Here is a 25,237-nt window from a genome sequence, read left to right on the forward strand (position 1 = left end):
TTTTAATTTAAAATAAATAATAAGAAATAAATTATAATTATATAAAAGAGTATCAAATAATAATTTATTAAAGAAATTAAATAATGTTTAAATCATTATAAAAAAATTAAAAATGATTAAATGTAAGTTGTTGTAATAAATTATGAAATTTAAGATTAATTAAAAGTTAATGTGATTTTTTAAAATGGATGGGTACACGGATAAACATGTATAAATTTACCCTAAGTTCATCTTTTATTTTAAAAGTTAAATATTATAATTTTACAATTTTATAATCATTACTTATGATTTGAATTAATAATCTTAATTATAATTCTCTCAATATTATAATTTTACAATTTTATAATCATTACTTATGATTTGAATTAATAATCTTAATTATAATTCTCTCAATCCATCAATGAGTTTTTAATCTCGCTCGAATCTCTTCAATAAAAAAATTCTTTCACCAACCTTACTATGAGAATTATTTTAGGTGTTTTTGCTCGTAGATTCAGCTTTTTGGTTCAGTCTTCATCTACGCTTGTAGAATCAGTTTTTTGGTTCAGTTATTATATTTTATCTTTTATTTTTCTATGCTGTGCAATGTGCATTTACAAGGAGTGAAATTTGAGTTTTTTTTTATTAAATAATATTATAGATTTATAAAATAGAAGTTTAATTATTTCATTAAAAAAATTAAAAAATTATAAATTTATAAAATAAGAGTTTAATTCTTTCATAAAAAAATTAAAAAAATATAAATTTATAAAATAACATCGGATGAGGCCACAACTAAACCATGTGACAAAGACTCGGTTAACATAAATTTAACAGCATGAGCATGAACTCTGAAGAATATAAAATGTATACAAAACTTAATTAAGCAGTTTCTTCCCATACCTCCATAATTTCAACTTTCTTAAAATTTCAATTTTACTTCTTAGAATTTTCAGTTTGACTTCTAGAATGCACAATCTTGTATACAAAATAAACCAATTTCAGAGTTCCTGACAATGATAAAGTGTTCCGTCTGAAACAAAAATGGATGGAGCGGTGGAGGGAAGAAGAAGAAGAAAATAAAGATAAATAAACCAATTCACTAATCCATTGGTACAAATTGAAATGTAGAAGAAGAATAAAATAAAGATAAATAAACCAATTCACTAATCCATTGGTGCAAATTGAAATGTATAGAGGTGCAGGAAGAAGCTATGAGCATGTCTACTTTGATGGTTATTGAAGTCTGGGGTAATTGTCTGGTCTTCTATAATGAATTCAACTTAAATTATTTTTCTCAACCCTTTTGGCCATGATAAGTAAAATACTTAACGGCTTCATAAATAATACAAACTTTATTTCATTAACTTAAAAAAATATATTAATTAGTGTTTGTGTTTGTGTAATGTGAGGAATAAATTATAGTTTTTAATTTAATTTTCATTCCACACCTTATCCCTTTTTACTTAAAATGAATGTCTACTGCAAAAGGAAAAAGAAAAGAAAAGAAAAGAAATAGGAAGTATACATAATATATATGTCTCTACAAATACATTTTTGAGTCTGTAAAAATTATAAAGCAAAAGCTGGTAAGTTGTGGTTCAAGACCTTATACATCAAAACTAAATGCATCTTCATTGCTCTTTGTCATTGTTCTGTGTGTAATAAGCCTTCAAAACTTTAGGAATATAGAGTGGCAACATGAATCCAAACAGATTGAAAGACCAAAAAGCCATGTTAGTCACAGCAAGTGCTCTTCCAACAGTGACCCTCCAAGCAGATCCACTGTGCTCCTGATTCATCTTGTACACCTCACTCCTAACCCAATCCACAATGGTGAAAATCCTTCTTGCGTTGTAGAATGCAGGAACAAGGGCTCTAATTGGAGCAGAAAATTTTTGTGAAGTGGCCACACCTTCCATGAAAACTTGGCTGGCCAAGAGAAAAACATGGGGTGTTGCTGCTTTGATCCCTTCTTTGTCACCCTCAAAAACACCCTCTAATATATAGGCTATTGGAGTGAAAAGGCCAATGGTGGCACCTGTGAGTGCATAAAGTTGAAGGAGCTTGCTTTGGGGGTTGAAAACTTGAGGATCTTTTGAAGGGTTAAGAGTGGGAAAAGCCACCTTGGATATGAAGTACATGTAAAATAGGGAGAAGAACACAAAGGCAAAGTCTTCAGGACTCACCATGCCACTGGCAGATAAGATAATTACCACTGCAAGGGAATTGAGCTGAGTGAATGAGAGAAAACCCACTTTGTTTTGTGGGGTGGATTTGTTGAATGTTTTGGCTGGTTTGTCTTCTTCTTCTTTGTAATCAATTTCCTCTTCTTTTGGGAGGCTAATGTCACAGGCAGTTGCACCAATACCACCTGACATGTTTCTGCAATGGGAATGTCCTTTTTGCTGGATCCAAGGACTAGGCTGAGTTTGTTTCTCTTTGGTTGTCTTCAGAAGGAAAATGAAAATGAAAACTCGGTCTTTTTGGTATGGAGAAATTGATGGGTTTTTGTTGAACTGTGATTTCGTTTTGTGGTGGTAAATGCATGCAAAGGAAAAGAAAGAAAGTAAATGGGGTTTGGGGTATTTATTGATGGGTAGGTTTCCCAATGGATCAGAAAGAAGGTGAGATAAGTATACGAGAAATATGGAAAGTTGAAACACCTGTTTTGTTAGTTCCAAGTTGTGAAATGTGATAATGCTTTGTCTAAATTATATATCAATCCTTCAAGTCATCTCATATGTTCAAATTGCACATTTTTTCAACTTTTATTTTATGATATTCTTTTAAATAGTTTAACTTTAATTAATGATTAATACGGCGGTATACTTTTATTTTATGATAAAAATATTTTTTGTTGAATTAAATATATTTTTCATTTTAAATTATTATAAAGTACTATATTTTATTTTAAAGTAATGCTTATATTATAGACCTAACGAAAAGTCTACATGAAATAGTAAAACATAAAGATAATGATACAATGCTTCAGTTTTTTATCCCAATTTTACTCATCTAAGTGACATGGGTTATTTTAATGTTTTGTTAAATATGAAAAAAGAACTTACGCGTGAGGTTAAGAATGGTTTGTAGTGTTCGCACAGAAAAATTGAGAAAAAAACAAGTGAAAATGAAAAAATAGAGTGCGGTTTTGGGAAAGGAAAACAGAGGCAGGCTTTGTGGCTATTGCAGCTTCCTCCACAATCGCTGCTAATCGCTACTGCAGCTTCCTCCACAATTGCAAGCCCTAATTTTGGTGTTGTTCTTCTCCAAATCAAAGGTCAATTTGGTATGTTTTATTTCCCCGATTGCAATCCCGTATTTTTGTGTTGTTCTTCCCAAAATGAAACCCTATTGTCGTATGTTCTTGTTTCCCAATTGAAATGTCAGTTTTATGTGTTGTTGTTTGCCAAATCTATGCTCTCTCAATCTTAAATGTTGTTGTGGACTATTAATTCGAAATGTGAACGGGTTTGTCTGAGCAAAAATGCTTCGAATGTGCAAATGCTTTTGAAGAAGAAGTGTTTCGACAGTGATGCTTGGGTGGGTACAAAATGCGAACTGCAGCTGTGTTGTTGGATGTTAGAAAGTAAATTTATTGGTTTCGACATTTAGGCTTGGGTGGGTACAAAAAGTAAACTGGATTTGTATTGTTGGATGTTAGAAAGTTAGTTTGTTAGTTTTTGACTATATATATTTCGATTACATTATTTCTTAATATTATTCTCTTAATAGATGATGAATAACTTATTTATAGGAGTATTCTTTAAAACTAAATTAACATATAATTAGGGTATAAGATATTTCAAAAAGTGTCATTTATCAATTTTAAGCATATATAAAATATACAAATTTTATATCATGATGTTGTCTTTTTAAAAATATTATCTGTTGTTTATTTATCATTAATCATTAATATTTAATCTTTTATTGTTGTTCAATAATATTAATTATTAATTAGAATTAATAAAACTAAAAGAACAGTTTAAAAATATTGCATCAGAATCCAAAATTTTCTTCCATTAATGTCTTTGAAACTGATTGATCTATTATTATACTTATATTCTCAAATTTATATCAATTTATAATTAAATTTAAATTTAAATTTATATAAAATTAATGTGATATTATCATTTTATAATTTTATATAATTTTACATTATATTGAATTTATATTGAAAACTTTTTTTTTATTTAATATCCTTGAAAGATGATCTCTACATCTTATAGTCCATTTTTCAAACATTAGATAATAGGTAATATTATGTAATATATTTATTCTTTTCAGAATAAATTTCAAAAATAATTCATTGAAAATTAAAATGTTTTCTCTGATTTTAAATTATGAGAAATATCTCATAATATATATATATAATAATAATAATAATAATAATAATAATAAAGTTTAGATTTAAATAAAAACAAAAAATATGTGAGAACAAAACTTAAATTTAACATTTAAATAAAATAAATATACAAAAACTTTTTTTTAATAAACATATTTAATATTTCTGATAAAAAATATATAAATTCAAAAATTTTAAAAAACTTGATGATTATAATTATATAATAATATGTTATAAAATATAATATTTAAACATTGTCTATTCAGTAAATTATTTAAAATTAAGTTTAATTCTTAATTTTAATTAATTCAATCTTAATATAATATTTAAAATAATTATATACAATACATTTTATTAAAAAAGTACAAAAATAATTTAATACAATTTTATTATAAAATTAATTAAAAAAATATTATTTAATTTTATAAAATAAAATATTTATATTAAATTTAATTATCTTTTAATAACTTTAAATTAATTTAATAAATATATAATAATTTTAAACTTTTAAAATTCCCGCGTTGCACGGGTATAAATGCTGGTAACATGGACATTTTCGAATTACAGCTACAAACAAAATTTAGACAATTATGCTAAAAAATAAGGAAGAGAATCTCTAGCACAATGGAACAAAAAGTAAAAGTAAACTTGTACAGAAAGAAAAGATGTTTATTAGAAAAAATGGTAACTATAACATGTAAAAAAAATCAGCTAAAACGTGTAACAAACTAATTGGAAATGTATAACTTTTCACAGAGGTATTTGTCTATTTTTCTTCCGTTTGGGAAGATTCTTGGTTCACTTTTCAGACTTCATCAATCCTGCGTCTCTTGGGACGAAGAAGATTCTTCTGAGTCAGAGCTAATATTCAATATCACATGTTCTGATGAAATAGTTTCACCCCATCCTGCATGAAAATAGTTTTTGATTCGATCACACCACACTAAATGGAAAAAACATGACAAAGGGATAAAGTCACAAAGCTTACTTCTGTCTAAGAAAGCTCTTGCATCCTGGAAGAAGGACTGCAAGCTTCTAGAGTCCATTCTACCCTGTGTTCTACCCGTGCTTAAACTTGGAACATTTCGATGAACTGCATCACCTTCTGTCTCGTCACTTTGAATTGGAACTTCATCTTCAGTTTCCATTGGCTTACCCACATTCTCAACCATAGAATCCTTTTGAGAAGCCACCGTATTACCCTCTGATTGTTTGCAAGTGTCAATATTAACAGGTATAGATCCTATCAAAATTTCTTGGCTCTTAAGTTGGTCTGCTTGTTTTTCTTGTGTGGTTTTTAAAACTCCCTTGTCAGTTTTTTCTTCAGACTTTGGACTCAATACCTTGTTATCATGCTTGGCTTCAGCTTTCTGATTGACTTCAACTTTTGGCAGAGGAGAAATATGGTCTGTATGCAAGACATTAGGTTCAGCCGATTTGCTCTCAAGATTCTGATCAGGGATGGTATCATACTCTGAAGGAGTATCCACCTTTATTTCCTCATTGGTGTCAATATATTGGGGAGGTACAGGTGAAGCTACGTTATCTGAAAATGCATTTGGATTATGAGCTTCGAGATTGTGCGTATCTGAAGATGCTTCAGTCAGTGATAAAGCCTTTACACCACGGTCAATATAGCCTTTAATTTCTGCCTCAGCTTTCTCTCTTCGTTCCCTAGCTTTCTGTTCTTTTTGTCTGAGCTTCTTCTGGCGTTTCTTCCCCAAAATCTCAGCTTGTCTATAAAATTAGAGTGAATTATTTAATAACACTTTTAAGATTTTTCAGCAGTATCTCTCGTAATTTTTGCTCAACAGAAGCATAAAGAATAACTTGAAATGACGTAGTAGATTTCAATATATATAGTATTGCAAAACAAAGCAGTAACAAAAAAAGTGTTTTGTTCAGACTTCATTCTAAATGTCATTCAAATCAGATGATTTCTATAGAAAAATACCTTTTTTGAGCAGCTTTTTCCTCCTCCACCAATTGCTCCTGACACCTAAGTGCTTCGGCATCCTGGTCAGTAAGCCACGCCTTCACCTTAGAGAACAAAAGCTCACACTTCATCATGACAGAAAAAAATAACTAATTGGGAAAGTGAGAATATTAGTGTTATAAAATACAATTTGGGCTTCATATAATGTATTTTACATGCAAGGTATTTAAACAAATTCAAATATTACAAAATGACATGAGCTGGACCTCATGAGTCAATTATTAAAAAAGAAAAGACATTTGAATTGCATTGGTTTATTCTGCAGCCTTAGATGCTGAAGAAAACACAGCTTGAAACCAAATTCAAAAGGCACGCTGCATGAAGAAGAAGGGGAGGGGGGTGTTATATGAACAAACTTTGAAATTTAAGACACTTACCAATTTTTGTTCTATCAAGAAACCTGTGCAAGCAACTAGGTTTTTCAGTTCAAGACAAATTTTTCCCGCATCTCCATCAAATACATATTTTTTCACTGACTCTGTTGTTCCGCATAACCATGTTTTTTCACTGGCATCATCAAGAAAACCGAACAACAATTGGGAAGATATGGGAAAGCTGGAAGGTCTAGATTGAGCAATACCCTGCAAACAATTAAGGTATATTGCATTAATATACCAAAGATACAAATTTAACAAAAGTTAACACGAAAAACTAATTAGAAAGTCAGACTGCAAAACTGCTTACCAAAAGGACAGCGCCAGACATCATATAATGCGGAGGAAATGAATACAATCTTTGGTTTTGAATAAGAGTTGTCAATGATTTTAAAATTGAAGCAGCCGGAACTTCCTAGAAAGCATTGTCAATAAGGAAAAACAAGATATTTAGATTAATTTATAGAAAATAGATATGTGAAAACAGTCAGAGATGAAAAGATGAGACACCACAAGGGATGTGCAGCATGCGAAAAAAGTAAGAGATGAAAAGATGAGAAATCATGTGGGATGTTTTGCCTCTCTGCATTCTGCAGTTTATGCCTTATCCAGCTTTCCTATTGGAGTCTGGAGTCATATATGTTTTGAATTCTTCCTTACTTGCTCCTCTTTAAAAATTCAGTATAAAGAAAACAGGTTCAAAGTATCTCTCAGTGTAAGGTGATTAATTTCCTGGGACAACCTTTAAAGTTATGGGGAGCATTGCGTCACTACAATGCTTCTGGTAAAAAGTAAGGACACAAATTTTATGAAGTTTACATGTTATGTGGTTCCCTAACTGGATATGCATCACTTAAGGGAGTTCATTTGTCCCCGTTTCCATACAATATGATGAAGTACACCAGAGATGTGACTTAATTTCACTGCACTCCTCATGGTCTCATCTCCCAATTCTCAGCCTAATATATATCATATATGGTATATAGCAACATGCATGCAGGGTGATTTAACATTAAAATAATTTCATGTTCAAATAACTTATATATGAAGGAACAAGATTTTACCTCCAGCAGAACATTTTCCAATGATACAACTTCCTTTGCCTCTTCTGCAGAGAGCTATTCAAACCACGAATAAAAATAAAAACATTAAAAAAAGTTGTCTTATTCATATATGTTGATTCACAATAATGAAATATCACCTTATCCCAATATGCTCCTACAAGATCCCTGCTTTTTGTAAAATCCTGAACCTATTAGAAACAGCATGGGAAAACTTTAGGAAAAGAAACAAACAAGCTTATATCTATTAGAAAATATAAAAGGGTTAATGTGTGAACAAAGAACTAACATGATATAATTATTTTTTAGATCCAAAAAAAATACCTTGTCAAGCTTTTGCAGCCGATGATGTACACGAATATGTCTTCTATAGTTAAGGGTGGAGCAAAACACTTGAGAACATTTGTCACAATGCTCCAACTGAAGCTTCATAGGAGAGAGCAAAGGCCAACCTGGAAATGATGTCAAATGAGTGAGAAGTGATATCGAATAAGGTTTTCTTTTGGATAAATTTCTCTATACATACTTATAGGACAAGAAAATAACAAGGTGAAATGGATTGAGTTTTAGGACAAGCTAAATAAAAAAGTTTCCATTAAAGTAGAGCACATAAGTTGATTTTAGTTTATATGAGTAGTTTAATTGATTTTACCCTATTTTCTCCAATGAGCTCCTATTAAAAAGTTTATCTAATTAGGACCTAAATGGCTTTTCAAAATTAAATGTGTCTGTCATGACAAGCCCAAGTTACCTATGCTATAATATCACATGATTAGTACATACTTGAATTCATTTACATCAATGTAAAAAAAAATGTTATCACCTTAATGCTGTTGAAAATGAACCTCCAAAGATATGAACATTCAAACTTGAAAAAGAATTGTTAACACCTTGTGAATCTAAAGCCTCAAGTAATCGAAGCAAATCATCAGAGTTGTCATCGCCCGTGGGAAAATAAAGGGAAGATTCTCCGCCCATCGTCATGAAATCAGGCGAGCTAGAGGCTTTAAGTTTTGCCTATCTATTCACTTGAACTGTTTATCAAGAAATCTCCCAAGACTACCTGCATAAAGTATAAAGAAATACATGTAAATAGATTGAACATGATATCACGAGAAATTGAAATTTTAATAATCAAGTTAATGCTGCCAAGACATGCTTTAAGAGGGAAAGAAAGAAAAAACACTTCTGATTTAGTTTTGATGTGATAAATCTCCCAGAAACCAATAGTTTAGTATTGAAGACTTTGGCAAATAGTTTTATTTCGCTAACCCAAAATTCGTCTACCTCAAGACGAAAGGTCTTTCTTAGCCATTACCTGCCACAACTACTGAACACACAAAACAGATACAATGGGACTTGATTAGGGTGGATAAAGAAACAAAGAACTCCCAGCTGTTCAAGTTGGGTGGCACAGCTATGTCCATTTTAGAATATCTTATTCACACATCACAAGAAACATTACAGGCTAAATTACAAGACAAGAAAACAAAAAAGAAAACTCGGAAGCTACTAGTTCTTGCCTTCTCGGAAACAGAATGGATAAAGAAAAGGAATTAAGCAAAAAAGAATCTCATTTTTCCTTCGTTGTTTCAAGAAAACATGCCGCAATCGCAATTGCAGCTGCATTTACCCACAATTTCACGTAACACCATAACAAATTTAGGATGCAATGAACTAAACCAAAAAGAACAACACCATAACAAAGTCACTGCACGTAAAAAGAACAACCTACCCGTTTACAGAGTTCAACGCACAGACTGGTAGTACTACTCACTTCATTGCTCAATTCATTCTTATGACTTTTCTCCAAAAAAGAAGTTTCAAATGCTATATATTTATAAGAATTAAACACTGCATCGATATCAACACCGCACGACTTGCTGTTTCTTTTGATGTGACTTTTTCTTTTTTTCAGAAAACAATAAATAAAATGAAGAGCAGTCCGAAACGGCCTAGACTGAGTTTCCTCTCCCTCAAAAACTAACTAACTTTTAACTTCAAAAATTATCTGTATAGAATTTAAATATTCTAAATTCATAAATTTTATATTCATATTTTTTTATTTATAAAAATATCGTTTAACTTAACCAATCGCATGCATTGGCGACCTTTCGTAGACTTAGACTCTGTTCCTATGATAATATAGATATAGATTTGGAAGAGAGTGTGAGGATAGATTTGTGTGGATTTAAGAAGATGAATATAGTGTTTTTTTTAGTAGATTTAGATAATAGAGTGAAAGAATTTGAAAATAAATTTTGTGAAATTTAATGAATGATTTGATTGATATAATAAATTAAAAAAAAAAGTTATAATAGATAAAATTTAAAATTTACTAAAATATCCGTCATAATAAAAATTTAATAAAATTACAATTTATTAAATAAAAAAAAATTAAAATTTAAGAATATTTTAATTTATTTTTATATATTAATTATATATATAAATATAAATTAATAATAATAACTACATATATTATTAGTTTTTAACAATATTATAATTATTATTAATTATTATATACTTTAATTAATTAATAATAATAATCATTTTATATATATTACTAGTTTTTGTATCCATGCAACGCACGGGGTTTTTTAGATTATATTTTTTTGTAAATGGTAATGAACAATGAGTGCTATGCAATAACCTATATATGAAAATATGATGTCTTAAAAAAATTTTGAAGTGTAGAAATGAATTAAACAAATAATAAAATACATATTGTTGTTGCTTTGAGAAGCATTATTGTTGTATGTCATTTGGTTGTCTATTCTTTTATCTGCAATAACAAACACAAAAAAAAAAAAAAATCACTGATAGAAATGTTAAGTTATGCTGAAAATATGATTTCTTTAGAAGACAATGATTTTCGTCCAATATACAATAGAACATGTTGTAGTTTGAAACATAACAATTGAAGAAGAAGCAAAAAGATAAATAAGTTCATGTATGTTTTTACAAACTAATAAGTTAAATTAGAAATGAAAAATACTAAATTACATACCTATAATCTCTTATTTATTAAAGAGTTTCAAAAATTTCTTTGTACACAACATTTTTTGTTGTGTTTGTGACATTTCCATCTTCATCCAGTATAAGTATTTTCAATCCCTTTTTTGTTTTGACTTTAGAAATAGCAACATATAACTGACCATGTGTGAATACAGGACGTGGAAGGTAAAGTCTGACTCTAGAAAGGGTTTGTCCTTGACTTTTGTTAATCGTCATGGCAAAGCATAAGGATATCGGAAACTGTCTTCTTTGAAATTTGAAAGGCAATCCTGAATCAGATGGAACTAAATCCATTCTTGGTATACAAATTCTGTCACCAATATTTTTTCCAGTAATTACAGTTGCAGAGATTACATTTTTTTCTAAATGGTTAACTTGCAATCGTGTGCCATTGCAAAGACCTTTTGCTTGATCAATATTTCTCAAGAGCATGATTGGGACACCTGTTTTCAACTTCAGTTCATGATTTGGTATCCCTGAACATTTGATATCATTTAAGAATTCATATGTAAACCATTCAGATTGAACTTTATCTTTGTCCATCAGATTGGCAAGGTGTATCAGAACTTAAATAAGTGACATCTTCACCACCTAATAAAGACAACATAAATTCATTTACTTCTTCTACAAAATCATTTGTTAGGCACAAGATTGTTCCATCATCAAAATAACCAGGCTTCATCATGTTAACCACAAATTTAGGATAGACAAATTCAACCAATGACATTAAAGGTAATTCTATATTTTCAATGAGCAACTGTTTTGGAATCTCAACCATGCACTCACCATTCTCATTTAAATCCATGTCTCCGTCTCCAATCTTCAATATCCGATCAGCAAATTCTTTGATATCATTTGCTGTTTTAGTATCTGTTGCAGTACTTAATCTCATGTTCTTTGATAGTTTTAGCACTTTACAACACTTCCATAACTTAGAATAATTGATTGTTGCTTTGATGATATCAAACCTAGATCCTTTCTTGATAACAGGTAAAATTTGCCTGAAGTCACCTCCCAAAACCACTGCTTTACCACCAAAGGGTTTTTCATTATTGGCATCATCAACATTTTTCATAATATCTCTTAGTGTTCTATCAAATGACTCAAAGCATATTCTATTCATCATTGGTGCTTCATCCCAGATAATAAGATTGGTTGCCATCAAAAGTTTAGCACGTAGACTACCTTGAGGTATGTTGCAAGTTGAATCATCATTAATTAATAGTGGGATGCAGAAGGTTGAGTGTGTTGTTTTTCCACCAAGAAGTAGTAAAGAAGCAATTCCACTTGATGCTACATTCAAAACAATCATACCCTTGCTTCTTAGAGCAGCTGACAATGTCTTCCACATAAATGTTTTACCTATACCACCATAGCCATATAAAAAGAAGAATCCTCCCTTTTTTGAAAGAATTGTTGTCATGATATCCTCATACACTTGTACTTGTTCATCATTGAGTGCTTGAAAGTAAATGTCATGTTCTTTGGCCATGTCTTCTTTATTATACTGCAGCTCATCAACAATAAATCTATTTTGGAATGTATTTAGATATGAAATATCAAGTTGCGGTAATGAAGGATAATCTTTTAGACATCTACCATTTGACATTAGCATTTCTTGTATTTGAAGCAGACACATTTTCTGTAATTCAGCATCTTCAATTTGAAGACCTACATGAAAAAGGTTATGGAATCAGAAATTATATTTCTATTCATTTTAAGAAATTATATTTCGTGTCATTTTAAGAAATACCTGGTAAGTTCATCTCCTTTCTTTTTGGGTACAAAATTCCATCACATAAGAGACTCCAAGTAGAATTCCAAACTACATCAGGTTTAGAAATTGTATTCATGGACAACAAAGTGACAAATAATCTTCTAATTTGATAGCCAGGAGCAAATTCGCTTGCTTCTTTGATTGCATCAATGTATTCTTTGTCGTCAGCCAACAATCCCAAAGCATAGCAAGCTTCTTCGTAGGTTTCATAAAATTTACCATCAATGGTCTTTATGCTGTCATAATCAATACAACATTTTTGAATGGTCAGTAAGATCCTCAAATAATAAAGGTCTCCAGACCCAAAAGGAATATAAGTAAGTCTACCAATGTTGTAGCCTTTCTTCCTTAGTTTCCATTCTTTTTCTTTAGCAAACCACACAAATTTGCTGGGAAATTCATAATAAGTCAATTGTTTTCCTTCTATATAAATTTTGTTAACCTCAAACCAAGCTAGAAACATTGTGTTACCATTTTCGTATCTATTGAACACCACATTAATATCATCATCATCTTTAAACAAAGCAGATTGTTGGCCAGGAATATGGAATGTCAATCTTTGAACAAGAGGCCATCTGTGATGAATGTCAAAAGCAAATATTCGCCAAGCTGCTTCACATGGTGATAGATAGCTATAATCATAATACCTCTTAATCTCATCAATAATGATTGATTTGTCTGATTTTGCAGAGTTATTGCTTATTTTAAGAGTAGCTTTGTCAGGACCTTTGTTCACATATTTAAACAAATACTTGATTGAATTGGTCTTGTTGCAATACTCTGTATTTACATGAGCTTGATACCTCATTAGAAGAGGTGGATTGTAAGGAACAACACTTTTATTGTCAAGCTTAATTCCATTCTTCTCAACAAATGTACCATTATCAAGTCTTCTGTAGGAAGGATATCCTTCTTCATCAATTGAAGTTGAAGATTTGAAATTTTTTGGATAAAATTTAGAACATCTACCTTCTTTCATGCACGGAGAATTATATCTTGCAGGTCCGCATGGACCATGGATCATGTAACTTGAAACAACTTTTTCCAATTTTGGGTACAAATCCGCATTGGGAAATTCAGCTGATATTACTTTATCATTATCAGTTGCATTTTTTCAATTTGCATTCTCCATCCAACCACAAAAGTATATGGGCATGAGGTAATCCTCTTTTTTGGAATTCTATTGTGTACATTCCTGGATATATAAAAAAATGTTATTATTTATATTATTTTGACACATTTAGTTGTAACAATTTCATTTAATGAATATGCATATAATGTATATTATTTGATACAAAACATACCTGCAGTGGTTTTTCCAAAGAAATCCTTCTTCTTAAAATCTGTCATCATTTGATCAAGCTTCATTTTCAACACTCTACATACAATATCAGGTCTGTCTGATGTAGATAATCCTTTGGCCAAAATAAACTCTTTGATTTCACTCCAATTGACATTGCATGTTATAGTAATGAACAAATCAGGATATCCAATTTTTTTACAAATGGTCATATCATCTTTACAATTGTTGAACATATATCTGGTACCACTAGTGAATGAAGCAGGCAAGACAATACGTCTTCCAATTGAAGAAGGATTTGTTTTTCCTCTATTAACAACCTCTTTTAATCCATTAAGAATATCACAACGAATTAATTTCTGATTAGCTCTAATGAAAGACAACCTTTGTGCTTCAACCATTGTATAACAATCAACTAAAAATTGTTGGAACAATCGGCATGCATTGACAATATTACCATATTCTATACATCTTTGTTGTATTTTGAATGCAATAAATTCTCTCAAAGAAATTCGAATTCTCACTCTTGATTTACTTTTTGAATGAGATTCTCTTATTGGAATATCTTCTTGATAACCATCTTCTCCATATGGAAACATGAGAGGATATTGCAGTGGAATGAAAGCAGTGTGAGTTTCATGCAATCTTATCAATTCACCAGAACATTTTTTGACAATTATATCTCTGCCTACATCCAAATTGTCAAAATCACCAACTATTAGTGCAATTATTTCATCACATGAAGGTGTGTTATAGACTCTAGGGTCTTTGTTTCTGCCTCTAAATAGTCTTAGTGTGAAATCTGATTTAGTACTTTGCAGTAACAAATCTCTAACTCTTCGAAAAGATTTGGCAAGAACATTGTTATTGTCAATCATTTCAATTAAATCAGCAATCAATGATTCATCTAGAACAGATTCCTTAGAGTTTGACCTAAAACATGATAATGTTAATTTTTACCATTATCCAAGCTATATTTCATTAGCAAAATAATCTCTTCCAAAGCTTTTAACCTACTTAATCCTTAATTTTACCTTACTTTTGTAAATAAATACATTTTGGGTTACATTGATCTAAATATACCACTAATCCCATTTTTGTGTCCTTTTTGTAAATTGGAAGCTTTGCTCCAAAAGTCCAGACAAATGAGTGACCCAGAATAGCAAGGAGAAAAGCAAAATTGTCAACAGGAAGCGCTCGGCGACACAGAGCCAGCGGCAGGCGCAACAGGCCGCCAGCGCCAAGTACCAGACAAGCGCCAGCCAGGCGCCACTGCTGCTCACTGCCTGGCGGTAGATGAAAATTTTGGCCCCTGTTTGATGGCTAGCGCCTGGCGCTGAGAGGCTTCCGCCAGGCGCCAATTTTCGCTGATGTGTCAAATGGCCCTTTTTCTTCTGTTTTTGCGAAGGGAAACTCATCTTGGACACTTTGGAGCTCGAGCAACACCTCTTGGAGCGCTTGGAGGTCTGCTAGGGCTAGTGGAAACTACCCTTTCTTCCTCTTTGTATCTCCTCCCTCTTCCATTTCATTTTGTAAGCTTGAGCTCTCCATGACAATGTAGAGCTAAACCCATTTTTGTTGGGGTTAGATGTAGCCACTGAACTTTCATGTATTTTTGAATGATTTGAATATATAAATGCTTATTCCATTGATTGCTAGTATCTTTGTTTATGTGCTTAAAGCTTGCTTTGTTTTGACTATTCATTGCATGATATTTGGGTCATTAGGTATTGGAAAATATCTCTTGAAACCTAGAATTGGAACAAGATACCTAATGGAACTTGTAACTAGGAATGGAACTTGACCCATTATTTATCTTAAACCCTAATTTGTAAAGCGGGTTTGTTTATTTAGGGATTCAAGGAATTGACTCTAAATAAGGAAACCTAGGCTCATTCAACTAAGGGATTAGAGTTTGAGTAGACTTGTGGGTTGACATTTGTAATTAATGGAGAAGAGTTTTATTGCTTAATATACATGAGAGTGAAGTAGGTGAAGTCTAACTCCAACAATATTAATCCATTGCATTTCTAGTCTTTACCATTTTTTAGAGTCTTCAAATATCCAAATTCAATTTTACTTGTTTATGAAATATTTACTTTCTTGCATACAAAAACCCAAATTATGAATTTATTCATTAGTTTAAATTAGTCACTAATTACACAATTATTTAGTATACACGAGTCTCTTGGGAAACGATATACCGATCTTACCGGTTACTACTTGCGCGACTTGGTACACTTGCCAAAGTCTTAACAAGTTTTTGGCGCCGTTGCCGGGGACCCGTGTCTAATACTAGACTTTTGTGTGATGTTTGACTTATTTAGACTTAAATTCTTTTGTTCATATTTACTATTTTTGTTTACTTATATACGCACATTATTGTTTGGCTAACTTGTAGTTCGAGCTTGCTTTTGTTGTTGCTCTATAGTTTATGCAGGGTAGGATCCGTACAAGGAGGACTGCATCTTCAGAACCACTCCTTGCCGATCCTGAGATAGAGAAAACTGCCCGTAGAAACAACATTGCCACAAGGAGAAGACGAGCTCAAGCACAACAAGTTGTCCATCATTCTTCTGCTTCAGACACTCTTTCATCTACTCCTCAGAATCTTGATTCTTATCCAGAAGAAGAAATGGCAGACAATCCTCATGGTGATGGTAGAGTTCGTGAAAGACGCACTTTGGAAGATTATGTAGCATTCACAGGCCATATTAACTTCAACAGTATTGCTAGGCCAACTGTCAATGCCACCAACATGGAGATGAAGCCAGCTCTTATTCATCTGGTGTAGAGTAATCAGTTCAACGGTCTGTCTCGTGAGAATCCTTACACTCATCTGGCCACATTCTTAGAGATATGCAATACTGTGAAGATCCATCAAGTTCCTGATGAAGCCATACGACTGAGTCTCTTCCCGTTCTCACTAGCTGGACCTGCAAAAGCCTGGCTGAATTCCTTTCCTGAAAATAGTCTCACTAACTGGGATGATGTGATTGCAAAGTTCCTGAGCAAATATTTTCCCTAGTCCAAGGTTAATAAGGGAAAACAGGAAATCTCGGCATTTCAACAAGATATGGATGAGTCTTTAGGCCAAGCATGGGATAGATTCAAATGACTGATGAGGAAAACTCCCATTCATGAGTTTGATCAACCTACACAACTTACTCTTTTCTTGGCAGGTCTGCCGGTGGGAGTATCAAATGGAAGACGCCAGAGGAAGCGTATGAGTTAATAGAGAACATGGCAGCTAGTGATAATGAAGCCTATACTGAGAGAGCCCATTCTCAAAAGAAGGGTATTCTAGAACTTCAATCTCAAGATGCTTTATTGGCTCAAAACAAGATTATGACTCAGCAGCTGGAGACCCTGATGAAGAAATTGTCACAACTTCCTCAAGAGCTTCAAAATGCCTCTATAGCTCAACTCCAACAAGTGCAAAGTTGTGAGTTATGTGGAGGAAACCATACCAATGGGGAATGTGCTATGCCAAGCACATCTCAAGAGGAAGTTAGTTATATGGGCAATCAAGGCCGACCAGGGAACTATAATCAAGGATGGAAACCTCACCAAAACATGGGCCAAGCAGGACCTTCCAATAGGACCCCACATCAACAAACTTACCAACATCCCTCTTTGACTGACAGAACCTCAAAGCTTGAGGACATGATTGCAACAGTTCTTGCAGATGTCAATTCAAAATCAAAAGAACACTGATGCATCAATAAAAAAACTTGGAGGTGCAAGTGGGACAATTAGCCAAGCAATTGGCTGATCAACGAGGAAGTTCTTTTTCCGCCAACACTGAAGCCAACCCCAAAGAGCAATGTAAGGCCATCTTCACTAGCAATGTAAGGCCATCTTCACTAGCAATGTAAGGCCATTTTCAACCTTATGAAATATAAGTTTATATTTAATTTGATTTTACAAGCTCACGTGTTGTGTATGTCTCCTGTGATTTTCTTTTATTTTAAATATTAGGTTAAATTATTCATTTGGTCCCAATTTTCGTAACTAAATTTGAATTTGGTCCCTTAATTTTTACAAGTGTTACCTAGGTCCTTAATTTTGATATTTTGTATCAATGAAGCCACTTCCGTTTAAATGGGAGAAACGACGTTAAAAGCATAGTGATTTGGAGATATGAAAGTGAACTAAACAATGAAGTGACACAATAAATGGTGTACACGTGGAATTACAAATGTTGTAATAATTCATTGATGACGAATAAAAGCTGTAATGCTTTGTATTTAATATGTAATAAAATGGAATTAGGGTTTGCAATACAGTCTATCGACCAAATTGGGAATTACACTTCGAGCTGGATTTAGGGTTTAGGTTCGTCGACAAAATTGGGGAACGAGGGGTTTGTAAAAGAATCACGAGTTCGTGGAATCACATTGATGGAAAGTTCGCGTTTGACTGCCCATGTTACTCATCGTTGCAACATAAATAGCTCTGTGACGAGTCCATGATTTTATACCTTCTGGTGTTGGATCTATTGTCAGTTATTTGCTGGGAATGCTTATATGGGGATGGTTCAATTCTTGATTGAATTCAGAAGATCCCTTGCGAATTTATGGATTCTTGTGGATTATGAAGCAACTGTTGATTGCATTTGCATCTGTTCCAATTACATGTCTTAATTTGATCTGCCTTATTTATGGTTTCCCCTCCTTTCTATTTCTCTTTTCCTCTCACCCATGGAGAGCATTAGTATCATAGGAATTTAGCCGCACTCTGCTGTCAAATATTATTATTAGTTTTGCCAAGCAGGCAGTAAGTGTTGGTTGTAGAATATGAATAAGATTGTTGCACGGGTTGTAGAACATGAATAAGGCAGAAAGAACATTAATGAATTAATGATTTACTACAGCATTTTAATTCTACGTGTATATTATTTACTATGCCACTTCACTGTTCAGTTCACTTTCATATCTCCATATCACTGTGCTCCTAACGCTGTTTCTCCCATTTAAACGGAAAGGGCTTCATTGATACAAAGGGACCTAGGTAACACTTTTAAAAATTAAGGGACTAAATTCAAATTTACTTACGAAAATTGGGACCAAATAAATAATTTAACCTAAATATTAATACCGGCTACATTACTATTATCATTCAAAATAGTAGATTTTCCAAGAAATAATTTTAAATAAATAACATATCAAAATTTTTAAAGCAAATTCATTATTATTATTATTATATATTCTCAGCCAATTACGACCTTTGATAATAATTTATGATATACATATATGATACATGTATCGGATACAACACATATCTAATATACCGATATACTAAGTTTGAAAATAATAAAACACGACATGTAATATATACGATTTTTTTTAAAGAAAAACATGAGAAATATATAACTATTTTTGTGTAAATCTAAATTAAAATCAAAATGTATTAAATATTTTCAACATAATAATTTATAAATTATAGTCATTATAAAGACATTATTGATTTATATATTAAAAAAAATACTTCATTGATAAATATCTGTAAAATATCTTAAAATGTCAGATACATATACATGTTAAATACGAATACGTGTCAGACACGAATACATGATACAAATTAAAATATCCGTACATCATAGATAATAATTATCCAAACATAAATAGGTTGAAAATGTAAAATGTTCCAACCTTTATATGCATAGTATGCTTGATTATACTTATAAATAAATAGGTTGGTATTTTTGTTAAAATTATTTGAATCATTTATTATTTTACTTGAAACTATAATTTGATTTTGATAATAAGCATGGAGAAAAATTATTTGCATAATATTTTTTCACAAAATATATAATTTTTTAATTTTAAAATCATCGATCATTACATTCAAATATCTATCTAGATATCTCATGATTTACAAATAAAGGGCAACTTTGGTTACCAATACAAGTTATCCTTACATTATAGTTCAAAGGCTTGCATAGATTTCAATAATGCATTTATAATTCACTGAAAAGCTCTCCAACTTCCTTCTTCATCATTCCCTTAATCTGTGTAAGAAAACACAATTATAATGATTGTTGATATTCTCTTACATTAACCATCGAATCAAATAAAAAATAAACTCGTAAATATTGTGACATATGCTTAGGGATTATGTTACCTGCTTTGCAGAAAGCCCAATGTCCTTTAAATCGTTTAGCTATTTGAAAAAAATGGGTTTCAACAGAAGTTGTTAGATATGTACACTTATCAAACAATATAAAAATTTATGAATTTTTTTAGAGACATACACTTTTGAAAGGTTCTGGAGATTCTTGTCTGAGTTCAAGTATAAAGTTAGCCCTCTTGTCTCCAATTCCCTGTAAGAACAAAAATTAAACTAGTTATAAGACAAGATCATCACAAGGTTTTGATGAAAGGTGAAATATTACTGACCTTTAATCTTTTTAATTCTTCCCTATTTGTATTCGAGTATTTTGAAAAGAAAAGAAAAAGTAAATCAGTGAGATTCTCAGTTATAAAAACAAAAAAGAAAATACATATAACAGCAGAAACTTACTTGTCAGCAGTGTTCAAAAATCTAAGATATTCTTGAACGATGGAACTCTGTACTCAAAATAAATAAATTATATTTATAACTGAAAAACATTACATAAAATACAGCCATTTAACTATATATCAAACCTTCATCCCAGAGCCTCGCATGCTGAATGTCTCCCAAGGACTTTTTCCATTCATTTCATTCCATTGGTTAATGTTCATGTTTTGTTTATTTATAGGAGTTTTTGGTTCTAGAACTGAAATGGGTTGTTTTTCTGAATTTTGCAAGCATGATGAAGTTGAAGAGCATAGCATTTTAAGACTATTGGAAAGATCGCGCAACTGTGAACTAATGGGTGGTGAATTATGACCTGGAAATGACAAAAAGATGGGAATTGAAAGTTAATCAAGACATGTATCATACGTTAGTCAAAAAATTTATCACTTTTATATATGTATCAACTGCTCTACCTTCGTGAACTATTATTGACAATGGTTCAGAGGAATGATTGATACAAGGGGTATGCTCCTTTTTACCGTCATCTCCATCCACTAAAATATCCTATGTGACCACAAAAATAAGAAAAATATTAAACATAAAATTAACATTTAAGTACCAGAAAGGTTTCGTTTCAGTATATTTTAATAATGTCCCACTGAAAAAAAAAAAGGTTGTGATAGCACTTAAAAAATTACCTTAGCTGCTAGGGAACTGAATTCCACTTCACTGCTGGCGTTCAAGGACGAATCACCCTGTATGGCAGAGAACACATGTCGTGACTAACTCCACAAATTTTATTGGTTGAAAGAAAATTTAAACATATTTCAATACTATATGTGTTATGATTACATTTTCTAACGTCGGATCAAGTTTCATGTCCTGACTAGCTTTTGCAAAGTCATCCTCCGTAAATGAAACATTTGTCAATGCTAAATTATTCACTATCGTTTCCACTCCAGAGTTGTCATGATTTCCAGTCTCAGGTAATGAGTTATCCTGTGTTAGACACCAAATCATGCACTGAGCTTCCTAATCTGTTGGTCAACAGTATACAAAATATGACAGATGTATTACCATCAAAGGCTTTGATGCTTCAGTCACCATTTCCTGCAAAAAGAAAATACAACTTTCTATTGGTAACACCTCATATAGTTCGTACAAATGAACAGTAATACAATTTTTTTTCCACTTCAAAGAGACCTAATTTACCAATAAGTAATAAAATTTTAATGTTTACCTTTTCAATGGTCGAACTCTTATGTGATAAGAATGACCTTACTTATATAAAAACCATTTATGATCGGATAAATGAAGTTCTAACATAAATTTAGCTTTTAATTCCTTACAACTAGAATATTTCTAGCAAGAGAAAATAATTGATTATTATGACTTCCAAGTTTAATTTCAAATCGTGTCAGACAGAATATATTTATCCCCTCTACATACTTGCCCTTCCATGTCCTCTAGAAAAGATAGTGAGGAAAGAACAATATAGTAAATAGAAAAGAAGAAAGTTACCTTCTTAACCTTAGGTGTGGAATGACTAGCTTCATCAAACAATTTCCTTTAATAAGACAAAGTCAATATCAATAATTTGAAAAAAGTACAACATACCAAACCTAATAAAATATGCACATAACCTTAGTACAAACCTTCCTTTCATTGGTTTAGAAGAACCGTGTAATTTCTTTGCTGTCCCAGAAACGCTTTTAGGTATCTGTCTCATATTTGCTGAACTTACACTTTTCTTGGTGGAATCTAAGAATGTCTGATGATGAATCCGATGACATGACCGTGATGCCAAGCTTAGCATGTAAATAGTGTCTTGGCAAAATGATGGGTTCTAAGTTCAAAATACAGAAAAAAAAAAGTTAATTACAAATCAAAGTTAAATTTGGAAAATTACTTATAAGGAATAAGAAAAGAAATTTTAAACTCAAAATCAGTCATACTAACCAAGCATGAAACCAGTAAAATTCTGCTAGTTCCCCTCAAAGAATCCTGCAGTATGCGTGTAAGCTTGCTTTCCCGGTAGGGAATATGACTTTCATTTGTACTCAAAGCATGGCAAATATTCAATAATGCATATATTGACTTGTTAATTTTGCTAATCTCAGTTAGGCAGGAGCCATCACTAGTTTTCTTTCTAGTATCTTCATACCCTGATAACAGCATAATATTGTTAGTCAAATTTTAAAAATGTTTTCAAGGAACGAGAAAAGAAAAATAGAAGATTATTTGGCATCTTTCACAACAAAGATTATAACCTGCCAAGTCAACAAAATTCATTTTGCTGACAATACTTCCTACATTCTGGGAAACGACATGCACAATCAATCCCATATGACTTCTATGAACACCTTTTTTGGGAGCTCCCTTAAAGCTAAAACATGCAGTGGAGTACAAATTCTGAAATTCACTAACTGATCTCACAGGAACCTGCAGATGGAAACATTACGCAAAGCTTCATACAACTTGTCTGCGACCCATCTTTAGAAATGTTCTCTTCTCTGCTAGACTAAAAAAGTGAGACAGCAGAAATAGTCAAATAGATTTCTACCTGAGTCAATCCTTTAAACTGAATTCTACCACGATCTTCAAAAACAGAGATTGGCGGGTTTTCTGGATTTAATAAATCCATGGCCCGTTCCTGATGATCAATCTCATAGAGAGAAACATTTATGGATTTCCCATTTTTCTCAGCAATTGAAAGAAACTCAGCAACAGCAAGCACTGCCAAACCCGGACTCTCAACAGAGCCCTTAAACAACAAAGGAGTAATTGTTAGCATAAAAAAAGGTACAATTTCATAGAGAAATCAATAATCAAAATTCATAAAAAGCACTCTTCCAACCAATAAAGTAAAAAAGAAAACAAGCACAATATGTCAAACCTGAATTATGTGGGTCTTTCCACTACCCCTAGCTCCATGTGCAATAACAGTGCTGTTATGACCTTCAAAAGCTGCAGACACAAAAGGCTTTACCTCCCTTGAATATATCATTTCACTGTCTTCATCTTCCTTATAGCAATAGTCCACCAAATAACGACTACTCAACAAAAATTAACTCAAATGAGTACCATGACCCCATGTTCATCAATTCACTCGAACAAGAAAAATATTCATAATAATTTGGAAAAAAAAAATGAAAAGAAAATAAAGACAAGACAATTCAACTTGCCAGACCCAACAGACCACAAATTTCAAGATTGTAAATACACTTTCTAATTTTTATTCTTCATCCTAAGCTTAATATTTAAAAGATGTATGAATCAAGAAAATTCTATTCCTCCAAACATTACACAATCCAAGAACCACAAACCTTCAAGATTCTTGGGCTGCATATTTAGCTAATTTTTAACAACAAAATTTAGGAAGAGGAAATGGTGCCCCAGTGTTTTCAAGGCAGGGAAAACTTACAGGTTTGAAGAGTACTAACAAATCTACAATTATTAGAGATGATACCTAAGTCTTACTCCACTCAACCTAACCTTTAGGTTGTATTATTCAGCTATAACTCAAGCTCCAATTTTGCAGCATCACAATTCAAGAATCACAGACCCTTGAGATTTTGGGGATGTGTACTATCTAGCTATGGCTCAAGAAAACTCTAAATGCCCAAACATTATACAACTTAAGAACCAAAAACACTCAAGAGCACAATGGTAAAGTAGTATCTTGGTGATCAGGAGTTCAAATCCGGAAAAGGTCGATTTGCATATGCAAGGGTATGTGAGGATAATACTGCATTAGCAAGGTTTCGGGAAAGGATTACTACTATTCAGCTATGGCACATGAAAACTCTAATTGCCCAAACATCAAACACCTGAAAAACCACAAAGCCTCAAGTGTAGAACGGTATAGTTTTGTCTTGGTCCCATACCTTCAACTAGTGAGGAACCTTCTGACTCCAGGATACCAAATTAAAAAAATATATAAATTCATATTAAGATTCACGAGATGTATAATTGTTCAGCTATTATGACTCGCGAAAAGTCCAATTCTCCAAAGTCCAAACATTACACAATTGAAGTACCAGAAACCCTCAACATCTAGGTACATACTATTCAGCCATGCTAACAAAATTCCAATCATCCAAACATCACAGAACTCAGTAACCACAAAAACCCTCAAAAGATTTAGAGGATGTATTACTATGCCATGACTAATGAAAACTCTAATCACCAAAACATTACATATTTCAAGATGCCCTCAAAAACTTGGAATTCAATCAATTTCTTTTCATTACAGTTCTCATCCATCAACAAAATTCACAAAAGCAGAAGCCACACAACTCAAACCCTAAAACGTACCTAGGATGGTCTCTGAAGGAGATGGACACATCATCAGAATTTTCGCCATTCACCGAAATCCATTCCACAGTCCTTGCAGTGCCAGACTCCGAATTAGCCTCAGGACCCGAAAACCCGCGGATCCTGGCCACGACCCGAACCTTACCACCCACGCGATCGATTTGCTTTGAAACCATTGAAGTGCTAAAGCGGTAGAATCTATGAAACAGAGAAAACACTAGAAGTTGAGAGAGGAAAGAAAGTATTTTGATTTCGAATGGAGAAAGAAGAAAATAAATATAGAAGAGATAGAAGCAGATTAGGAAGTAGCCGTTAAAATTTACAATAGATATTTCAAAAATAGTTCTCCCTCTTACTCTCTGACTAACGCTCCTCAGATAAAGACTTTTTTATTTACAACATTACAAAACTTCTCTAGCACGCTCTGTAAGTAACCATGTAAGTTCTTAAGCTGTGCGTTTTGGTGTGAATATTAAAAATAAGAGGAAAAAAAAAATTACAACATTACAAAACTTCTCGAGCACGCTCTCTAGTAGTAACCAAGTAAGCTCTTAAGCTGTGCGTTT

General features: G+C 32.2%; 4 protein-coding genes across 6 annotated transcripts; all 4 read right to left on the reverse strand.

The window, feature by feature from the left end:
• Positions 1-410: 410 nt before the first annotated feature.
• On the reverse strand, positions 411-2,730 carry LOC114182553. The gene has a single exon (XM_028069443.1). The coding sequence runs from the start codon at positions 2,358-2,360 to the stop codon at positions 1,614-1,616; it is 747 nt and encodes a 248-aa protein (XP_027925244.1). The 5' UTR covers positions 2,361-2,730; the 3' UTR covers positions 411-1,613.
• A 2,336-nt stretch (positions 2,731-5,066) lies between these two features.
• Positions 5,067-8,736, reverse strand: LOC114180859 (DNA ligase 1-like). The gene is made up of 9 exons (XM_028067151.1): positions 8,604-8,736; positions 8,083-8,210; positions 7,899-7,949; positions 7,762-7,815; positions 7,008-7,112; positions 6,701-6,904; positions 6,282-6,367; positions 5,316-6,064; positions 5,067-5,234 (listed from the first exon to the last, which is right to left on the reverse strand). The coding sequence occupies exons 1-9, from the start codon at positions 8,734-8,736 to the stop codon at positions 5,143-5,145; spliced, it is 1,602 nt and encodes a 533-aa protein (XP_027922952.1). The 3' UTR covers positions 5,067-5,142.
• Positions 8,737-11,302: 2,566 nt separating this feature from the next.
• On the reverse strand, positions 11,303-14,728 carry LOC114180860. Its single transcript, XM_028067152.1, has 3 exons — positions 13,859-14,728; positions 12,527-13,412; positions 11,303-12,444 (listed from the first exon to the last, which is right to left on the reverse strand). Exons 1-3 carry the CDS (start codon positions 14,726-14,728, stop codon positions 11,303-11,305), a joined length of 2,898 nt encoding a protein of 965 aa, XP_027922953.1.
• A 4,908-nt stretch (positions 14,729-19,636) lies between these two features.
• LOC114181212 (kinesin-like protein KIN-10C) lies at positions 19,637-25,106 on the reverse strand. Of its 3 annotated transcripts, none has more exons than XM_028067601.1 (18): positions 25,028-25,106; positions 24,672-24,869; positions 23,251-23,407; positions 22,918-23,118; positions 22,625-22,796; positions 22,314-22,519; positions 22,010-22,200; positions 21,876-21,921; positions 21,432-21,464; positions 21,207-21,353; positions 21,053-21,109; positions 20,828-20,918; positions 20,501-20,727; positions 20,376-20,422; positions 20,252-20,273; positions 20,107-20,175; positions 19,977-20,015; positions 19,709-19,863 (listed from the first exon to the last, which is right to left on the reverse strand). In XM_028067601.1, the coding sequence occupies exons 2-18, from the start codon at positions 24,845-24,847 to the stop codon at positions 19,813-19,815; spliced, it is 1,932 nt and encodes a 643-aa protein (XP_027923402.1). In that variant the 5' UTR covers positions 24,848-24,869; positions 25,028-25,106; the 3' UTR covers positions 19,709-19,812. The 3 variants fall into 3 exon arrangements, with proteins under 3 accessions (XP_027923404.1, XP_027923402.1, XP_027923403.1); XM_028067602.1 differs by having other exon boundaries at positions 24,995-25,056; XM_028067603.1 differs by lacking the exon at positions 25,028-25,106 and having other exon boundaries at positions 19,637-19,863; positions 24,672-24,978.
• Positions 25,107-25,237: the final 131 nt, after the last annotated feature.

This window comes from Vigna unguiculata, chromosome 4, assembly GCF_004118075.2.
Source record: "Vigna unguiculata cultivar IT97K-499-35 chromosome 4, ASM411807v1, whole genome shotgun sequence".
In the NCBI taxonomy this organism is placed as follows: Eukaryota; Viridiplantae; Streptophyta; class Magnoliopsida; order Fabales; family Fabaceae; genus Vigna; species Vigna unguiculata.

Coding starts and splice junctions, on each gene's coding strand:
- LOC114180860 (XM_028067152.1), bottom strand. CDS start 14,728: ATGATTGACAATAACAATGTTCTTGCCAAATCTTTTCGAAGAGTTAGA. Junction 13,413..13,858: donor ATTTCTTTGGAAAAACCACT/GCAGGTATGTTT, acceptor TTTGTTGAGAAG/AATGGAATTAAGCTTGACAA. Junction 12,445..12,526: donor AAAGGAGATGAACTTACCAG/GTATTTCTTAAA, acceptor TTTTTCATGTAG/GTCTTCAAATTGAAGATGCT.
- LOC114180859 (XM_028067151.1), bottom strand. CDS start 8,736: ATGGGCGGAGAATCTTCCCTTTATTTTCCCACGGGCGATGACAACTCT. Junction 7,950..8,082: donor GGCTGCAAAAGCTTGACAAG/GTATTTTTTTTG, acceptor TGTTTCTAATAG/GTTCAGGATTTTACAAAAAG. Junction 6,368..6,700: donor TCTTGATAGAACAAAAATTG/GTAAGTGTCTTA, acceptor TTGTTCTCTAAG/GTGAAGGCGTGGCTTACTGA.
- LOC114182553 (XM_028069443.1), bottom strand. CDS start 2,360: ATGTCAGGTGGTATTGGTGCAACTGCCTGTGACATTAGCCTCCCAAAA.
- LOC114181212 (XM_028067603.1), bottom strand. CDS start 24,847: ATGGTTTCAAAGCAAATCGATCGCGTGGGTGGTAAGGTTCGGGTCGTG. Junction 21,354..21,431: donor AAGCATCAAAGCCTTTGATG/GTAATACATCTG, acceptor TGTCTAACACAG/GATAACTCATTACCTGAGAC. Junction 20,274..20,375: donor TTTTTGAACACTGCTGACAA/GTAAGTTTCTGC, acceptor GAATACAAATAG/GGAAGAATTAAAAAGATTAA.